Genomic DNA, 9,131 nt, shown 5'->3' with positions numbered 1-9,131 from the left:
TCAAATCTACTTTTTATGAGGATATGTTAAAAAAATAGATTTTAATATTGACCTTAAATATGCATGAAGAGGCAGAACATAATATGTGTTCTAACTTTAAATCTATTACATTTAACAGAATAGTAATATTTTAACATTTGAGGGAAATTCAAGCCAATTCTGAGTTAAATCAAGCATGTTATGTTGATCTCTATCTATACATGTATCCCTTTAAATAATTATGGAAACACAATCTAACATGGTCAACATATTCCTTTTATATTTCAGCAGCAGGACCCTTCTTCAGAAATCTTAACACGCCTCCTTTGATTTGAGGCAGACCCAGGCCATACACGATAGGGTTATTGAGGGGGGGAATGATCAGATACGCTAAAGACAAAATAACTGTGACGCTTGGATTCAGTTGATCAGCCTCAAATCGAGTCAAATACAACTCGCAGAAGAGAGAGATGGAGTAGGTCATAAAGGACACGATGTGAGGCAGGCAGGTTTGTAACGCCTTTCCTCTAAATTCAGACGATCTCCTCCTGCAGACCAGCAGAATCCGTAGATATGTGTACAGGACGAAGAACATGGGGATGATGATGGTTGTCACAGTGAGAAAGTAACCTGTGACTTTGTTTGGAGTGGTGTCCACACAGGAGAGCTGCACCACAGGCCAGTTAGAGCAGAAAATCCGGTTCAGTTTATTTCCACACAGCGGTAATTTAACAGTAAGATAGAGGCAGAAGCCCATCGCAAACACTGGGTATAAAACAGCAACGAGCACAAGAACCTGCACCCATTTGAAGGTCATTTTACTGTGGTAGTGTAAGGGCTGACAGATAGCAATGAACCTGTCGTAGGCCATGATGGTGAGGATGGTCATCTCACAGCAAGCATAGGTGTAAATAACATACATCTGAATAAAGCATAATGGACGTGAGACCAAATGAGAGTCAGAGACGATGTCCTGCAGGAACCTGGGGAAGAATCCAGCTGAGCCAAACAGAGAGTTTAAACACAGACAGCTGATGAAAATATACATGGGCTGATGCAGAGACTTCTGCAGGAACACTGCCAGAATAATGACCATGTTGGCAGAGACTATAGTCACATAGATGAACAGACACAAGATGAAGAACAGGTATCTGAGGGGCCCAAAGTCTGCAAACAGGGTGAACTGAAAGTAGGGAGGGTTCAGGCTGCTGTTGCTCTTCATGTCTGATCCAAAGAGAGGAACAATACAGGAACTGTTAATGAGATGCTGTTAGCTACATTTCAGATATTAATACAAAATCAGCCTGCATGCAATCTCCAACAGTTGTATGTGACAATGTTAAATATAACCTCTGGGAAAATCTCACCTCCACATACAGTAGTTCACAGACTTATTCAGGCTCTCTATATCTGCGAAGGAAGGGGGAATATAAATGCACAATAAGGGAAATGTTCACAGGAAAATGTCGTAATTCAACACCTACAGTAATGCAAAAACACAATAAGTGTGCATGCATGTGAATTACAACCTTCCTAACACTTGTACTTGACAATATTGAATTTAGCTTCAGGTAGCTGGAGAAGAGAAGCACACAAATGAAGGGCAGGAAAAAAGCCTCATAAACTACATGAACCACCAAGATGGTAATTCGCATTGATTTAAACATTATTTCACACTCGTACACATTGCCTCCTTCATGTTTGCAAGTCGGCCTGAACAGAGAACACATTCATAGAAAGAACAAGAGTTATAGAAAGGAGAAGCAAGACTTAAGGAAAGGTCACAAGCAGACAATAATCAATATAATCTCATTTGAAGTAAGTCAAATATAAGTGAGAATATATTCTTTCCTTATTTTAAATGCATATATGTGCCCAAATACTTGCATGCAGAAGCAGTATACACATGTATACAGTATGATTATCTACCTGTGTCAAGGTACTAACAATAAAACAACGTATGTGACTCAATATTCATATATTAATATAAAATCAGCCTGCTTGCATGCATGTGAATTGTAAAATCTCCTAGGGTTGTACGTGACAATATTGTGCTGGGAATATCTCACCTCCACATACACCACATGCAGCAAAGGCCTGGCCTGCCTCAGTTATTCAAACAGGAGTTCACAGACTGACTCAGGCTTTCTGTCTCTGGATAAAAGGACGGAATATAACTGCAACATGTCCTAATTCAACACATACAATACTAAAAACCACAATAACCTGCATGCATGTGAACGGCAAACGTTCACAGTTGGACCTGACAATAGGAAATATACATTCCAAGTAACCGAATAAGTGATGTACACAAACTAAGACCTTCTCATAAACTACATGCACCACAATCCTGACATCTCTCACTTATTGAAACAGTATTTCACTCAGATTTCAAATGTTTGTGTTTGCACCTAAAGCAAAAAGAGAGGTGCATTCAAAGAGCAACCGGTAAAGGAAGGAGAGGAAGACCTGAAAAAAAGGCTGCACGTGCCCCAGCCAGCATATAGCATCATCACCATGAAGGATAATGAAAGTGAGAATAATCCTTAGCATATACACCATGTTAATCAATGTTTGTAAAAGCTTGCATAAGAATACCATATTCAATGAATTCAACACTCTCAGTGCATCAGTACATATAAATACACTCATACAGAATATTTATTGACTTACTGGTTCCATGCCTGAAAGTGTAGAAACATTTACATTTGTTATACTTGTGTTCAGATCAGCACGATAACCTTGAAAGCATTCAATATAATGAGGACAACTATTAAAGACAATAGTTAGACAACTGAAACAACCATCGACAATTATGTTTTAAGATTCAACGTGGGAACTAACAATAAAACAGTGTATGTGACTCAGCTTGCTAGTGAGAGCTTTGACATGATGAGAGGAAGCCCCCCTCCCCTGTAATGATCCACTCTGAAGAGGCTGGACACTATAGGTTTGTCTGCTGCTAGGATGCAGACGTTGCATCATGTTACTGAGAGGCAAACACCTGTGTGTGTGTGTGTGTGTGTGTGTGTGTGTGTGTGTGTGTGTGTGTGTGTGTGTGTGTGTGTGTGTGTGTGTGTGTGTGTGTGTGTGTGTGTGTGTGTTGGCCTCTCAGTAATATGATGCAATGTAACAACAAAAAAGGTTTCTCCTTTATACAACTTTATAAGATCATTTAATATAATACATGGTTATATAATATACAGAGTAATACAAAATAATATGATGTAACACGTTATAACATAAATGTTAATAAATAACATAAATAATAATAAAGTGGGATTTAATGATGTTTTCTGTAATCCACTCAAACATCCAAAATCCATATTAAGGATTACATTTTACTGTCTGTGTCTGTCTCACACACACACACACACACACACACACACACACACACACACACACACACACACACACACACACACACACACACACACACACACACACACACACACACACACACACACACACACACACACACACACACACACACACACACACACACACACACACACACACACACACACACACACACACACACACACACACACACACACACACACACACACACACACACACACACACACACACACACAGTTTTCATCACTTTAGGGAAACAAACTCCTCAAAAGTTAGCATTACATAACTCTTCTTGAACATATTCAAACATGACATGTCAGAACACGTGTAATGTAAAAGATAACTGTGTTAATGTCCGTAATGAGGGGGGGGGGGGTTAGTTTATTGTTTACCCTTTTCTCCTGTAGTGTGTACCACATGTCTGAGTTTTACAATCCACCTCTCCTCCTCAGAAGTCTCCACTTCAGTGTCCCTTACTGTGCATCCTTCCTCTGCACATTGTGAGGCTTCTTACACACACATACTGCCTATCACTTAAAAGCTTAACATATGCAGGTATGAACACGTTATTAATAACACAATAGATCAAAATAAAACAATATAACAGACATGTACGCCATGTTAATAAAAGTAGCAGTAGGAGGGTATCAAATCAAATCAAATTTTATATCTATTGCACATTTAAAAACGATTTTCGGTCGAGCCAAAGTGCTGCACATGCAGATAATAAATAACACATTACTACCGATGTAAACAGAAGACAATAAATTACAACAGCAAATATAAAAATCAAACACAGGGAAGTGTCATGAGTCGTGCTCTGCTATGATTAGAAGGCCAGGGTGAAGAGGTGAGTTTTTAGTTTTGATTTAAAAGCCCCTAGGGTCTGGGCCGACCTCACATGGAGGGGCAGAGTGTTCCAGAGCCTGGGGCCAGCCGCCGCGAAGGCTCGGTGCCCTCTGGTTTTTAGCCTGGTTTTAGGCACTACCAGTAGCAGATGGTCAGCAGACCTTAATGCTCTGGCTGGGGTGTAGCGCTGGAGGAGTTCAGCTATATAGGCCGGAGCCAGCCCATTTAGTGCTTTAAAAACAAATAAAAGGATTTTAAAATCAATTCGGAACCGAATTGGAAGCCAGTGCAATGAGGCCAGAATTGGGGTGATGTGGTCACGCTTTTTGTGGCCAGTGAGGAGACGTGCCGCTGCGTTCTGCACTAGCTGCAGGCGTTTAATTGAGGCCTGGTCCATACCCACGTATAGAGCGTTGCACTAATCGAGTCTCGAGGTCACAAAGGCGTTGATAACTCTCTCCAGGTCTTTGAAAGATATAAAAGACTTGGTTTTGGCCAATACTCTTAATTTAAAAAAGCAGGATTTCACTCAATGCTGACCTGCTTGTCGAATTTAAAAGTGTTAGTAAAAGTCACTGCAAGATTCATGACCGAGGGGAGGATGTTTGTTTTAAGAGGACCCAGAATGTCAACAGAAGAGGCTGGAGGTTGGGGTCCAAAAAAGATGACCTCAGTCTTGCTCTCGTTGAGGAATCTAGGGCTAAGGTTGCAGGCCTGTGCTCGGTGAGGGGAGTAGGAAGTGATAAACTGGGTCAAAGGTATGGGCCTAGGAAATATGTTCCTCAACAATTGTAAGGCAAATGTCAGCCTTATGAACGGAGGTACCGTGGGACTTGCCCTTCACATGTACGGGAGTCCGCTCAATGGAAATGCGATGTCAAGTTCCGATGTCAAGTTTCTGTCAGCGGCTAGACAGATGTTACCAGTGTTTACCAGTGTTGCCAGGGGCATGATAACATACTCCACTGGAGGTTGGGTGGTGCTGCTGTGAATAAGGCCGACTATGGGTGCCGATGGGCGGACGGTAAAGCACCGCAAAGTAGACCCCCTTTAAGTGTAGCCAGGGGCACGAGAAAAATCCTCCATGGAGGTTGGGTGGTGCTGCTGTGAATAAGGCCGACTATGGGTGCCGATGGGCGGACGGTAAAGCACCGCAAAGTAGACCCCCTTTAAGTGTAGCCAGGGGCACGAGAAAAATCCTCCATGGAGGTTGGGTGGTGCTGCTGTGAATAAGGCCGACTATGGGTGCCGATGGGCGGACGGTAAAGCACCGCAAAGTAGACCCCCTTTAAGTGTAGCCAGGGGCACGAGATTCTTGAGGGTGTGATCATCTTGGTTTAGTCCGTGGGGGAGTGCTTAAGTTCGGGGGCCCGGGGACCCAAGGTGCTCGAGGTTCTGGAGGTACATGGGAGGGATCCTGGAGCTCCTCAGTCCGTGTTTTGGGGGTCTTGGAGCGGCCCCGAAGAGGTGCCTTTGTCGGTGTACCTAATGGGTAAGAAAGCCAGTCTACACAGGTCGTGAAATGTGATTGAAATGTACAGAGTGCTGTACATTTCAATCACTTTGAATGGGAGTCGTGAGGTGTGGATGAAATGGCCATATCTCCCTTAAATTCACAGCAAAGTTACCCATCTTTCACACACTAATTCATGGGTAACAGAGCCATGTGCACCATGCATTTAAAGTAATGTTAGCCAGCTTTCAGACACTAATTCGTGGGTAATAAAGGCCTGTACATCTCCCTGTTTGAAAGGGCCATATCTCCCTTAAATTCACAGCAAAGTTACCCATCTTTCACACACTAATTCATGGGTAACAGAGCCATGTGCACCATGCATTTAAAGTAATGTTAGCCAGCTTTCAGACACTAATTCGTGGGGAAGAAAGTCACCCTGGTCGGGTCGTGAAATGTGATTGAAATGTACAGAGTGCTGTACATTTCAATCACTTTGAATGGGAGTCGTGAGGTGTGGATGAAATGGCCATATCTCCCTTAAATTCACAGCAAAGTTACCCATCTTTCACACACTAATTCATGGGTAACAGAGCCATGTGCACCATGCATTTAAAGTAATGTTAGCCAGCTTTCAGACACTAATTCGTGGGTAATAAAGGCCTGTACATCTCCCTGTTTGAAAGGGCCATATCTCCCTTAAATTCACATCAAACTCACCCAGCTTTCACACACTAATTCATGGGTAACAGAGCCATGTGCACCATGCATTTAAAGTAATGTTAGCCAGCTTTCAGACACTAATTCGTGGGGAAGAAAGTCACCCTGGTCGGGTCGTGAAATGTGATTGAAATGTACAGAGTGCTGTACATTTCAATCACTTTGAATGGGAGTCGTGAGGTGTGGATGAAATGGCCATATCTCCCTTAAATTCACAGCAAAGTTACCCATCTTTCACACACTAATTCATGGGTAACAGAGCCATGTGCACCATGCATTTAAAGTAATGTTAGCCAGCTTTCAGACACTAATTCGTGGGTAATAAAGGCCTGTACATCTCCCTGTTTGAAAGGGCCATATCTCCCTTAAATTCACATCAAACTCACCCAGCTTTCACACACTATTTCATGGGTAATAAAGCCATGTGCACACTGTATTTAAAGTAATCTTAGCCAGCTTTCAGACACTAATTCCTGGGGAAGAAAGTCACCCTGGACGGGTCATCAAATGTGATTGAAATGGACAGATTCCTGTACATTTCAATCACTTTTAATGGGAGTCGTGAGGTGTGGATGAAATGGCCATATCTTCCTTAAATTCACATCAAACTCACCCAGCTTTCACACACTATTTCATGGGTAATAAAGCCATGTGCACACTGTATTTAAAGTAATCTTAGCCAGCTTTCAGACACTAATTCCTGGGGAAGAAAGTCACCCTGGACGGGTCATCAAATGTGATTGAAATGGACAGATTCCTGTACATTTCAATCACTTTTAATGGGAGTCGTGAGGTGTGGATGAAATGGCCATATCTTCCTTAAATTCACATCAAACTCACCCAGCTTTCACACACTATTTCATGGGTAATAAAGCCATGTGCACACTGTATTTAAAGTAATCTTAGCCAGCTTTCAGACACTAATTCCTGGGGAAGAAAGTCACCCTGGATGGGTCATCAAATGTGATTGAAATGGACAGATTCCTGTACATTTCAATCACTTTTAATGGGAGTCGTGAGGTGTGGATGAAATGGCCATATCTTCCTTAAATTCACATCAAAGTCACCCAGCTTTCACACACTATTTCATGGGTAATAAAGCCATGTGCACACTGTATTTAAAGTAATCTTAGCCAGCTTTCAGACACTAATTCCTGGGGAAGAAAGTCACCCTGGACGGGTCATCAAATGTGATTGAAATGGACAGATTCCTGTACATTTGTACAGAGTCGTGAGGTGTGGATGGCCTGTTGAATCCGATTTTGAGCACTCTTTTCCCCGCATAAACTAGTTTAAATCACCGTTAAACACTTATTCTGTTGATGTCTATATAACCGACTTCCCGCTATGCATTAAGTCGGTTATATGGACCCTGTACACTAGGCATACCGCGGCCGGTAGTAAATGTCCAACCATTGTACCCTCTGGTCCCTAGGGTATGTAAGGTCAAGGGCAGTACCCATAGAGTCCAGTAGAGGGCTCTGCCTGTGCTTATAATGACTAGTGTTACAATAAGTAACCCACCATTTTGAAGTATTTTAAAAACAACATCAGAGTAGGAGAAGATGGCGTGGAAGGTTTTCAACCAAAAGCTGAAATCAAAGCTTGTAAGGAGGGTGATCTATCCATCAGCGCAATGAACAGTTTCGTCATCAAACTCTGTGTGATAGTCTATGATGTGCTCGAACATCTACGAGAGTAATGCTTAGTTTAGAAATAAACACTTATAGACCTCCAGTAAACACTAAGATTAGCTTTTCATGTAATGTAATACTAGCATAGTTCTTTACCTTCATGTTTTTATGAGTGGGTAGTTTCCAACACTATATAATTTCTTTATTATTGTTAATATTTTCATTACGGTCATTATTATTATTATCTTACCTCTCTCAATTCCCTGGTCTTCTCTGCCACTGTGCACACCAAGCGAGAATGAAAGCACCAGCGAGTAGGAGCTACCCGTGGTAGCCTATGCTGTAAAATATCATCCAGTAGCTTGGTGCGCTTTGCTGAGCGGCTGAAAAAGGTGGCCAAGCCAGAGAGGTGGGAGAAGAAGACCTTACACTCTCTTATCTTGGAAGCTCCCTTTGCCAAGACGAGATGTAAGATTTGAGCATAGCAGTGAATGAAAAGGGCCTGTGGAATTGTTTCCTTAACTTTCGCTTGCACCCCATTCAATCCAGAGGCCATAACAGCTGCTCCATCATTGTAGCACTGCGCGACCACTTTTTCAATACAGCCACTCTCCCTCAGGAACACCAGCAGCCGTGTAGCTATGGCCTCTGCTCGTTTGCCCTCTGTCACATCTTCGTACTTGAAAAAACGCTCTTTTATCCCATCTTCAGTGACATATCGAAGCACATGACATTTGCGCCACGTCGCTAATGTCTGTTCTTTCATCCAACATGACCGCCACAAAAGGTGCCTTCCTCAGTTCCTCTTTCATGCTATCCGTTATTACACTAGCAACAGCGCTGATCAGGTCATTGTGAATCCTCGAGGACATACCGGTAAAGAGTGTTGATGTGGCGAGGTGTGTGTGCAGGTCGCTGTCATATTCTGCCACTAAATCCACCAACTCTATGTAATTCCCCTTGTTTGATGAAGTTACACTCTCATCGTGACCTTGGAACGGCAACTCCTGATTGCCCAAGTGCACCACAAAGTTTATGAGGCGTTTAAAAATTCCTTGGTTCCTCTTCACCTTTTCATTATGAGCGATGACATCCGGCATTGTGTTGCTCATCCAGCTGGAGCTTTCTCCTGGTGT

The 9,131-nt window shown here is 42.5% G+C and overlaps 1 protein-coding gene across 1 annotated transcript; it reads right to left on the bottom strand.

Annotated features, from left to right (window-relative positions):
- Window positions 1-256: 256 nt before the first annotated feature.
- Window positions 257-1,201, bottom strand: LOC117442261 (olfactory receptor 51L1-like). Its single transcript, XM_034078255.1, has one exon. It carries the CDS (start codon window positions 1,199-1,201, stop codon window positions 257-259), a length of 945 nt encoding a protein of 314 aa, XP_033934146.1.
- Window positions 1,202-9,131: the final 7,930 nt, after the last annotated feature.

The sequence above is a fragment of the Pseudochaenichthys georgianus genome, unplaced genomic scaffold, assembly GCF_902827115.2.
Source record: "Pseudochaenichthys georgianus unplaced genomic scaffold, fPseGeo1.2 scaffold_401_arrow_ctg1, whole genome shotgun sequence".
NCBI lineage: Eukaryota > Metazoa > Chordata > Actinopteri > Perciformes > Channichthyidae > Pseudochaenichthys > Pseudochaenichthys georgianus.
This window is presented reverse-complemented; position numbering and strand designations above follow the sequence as displayed.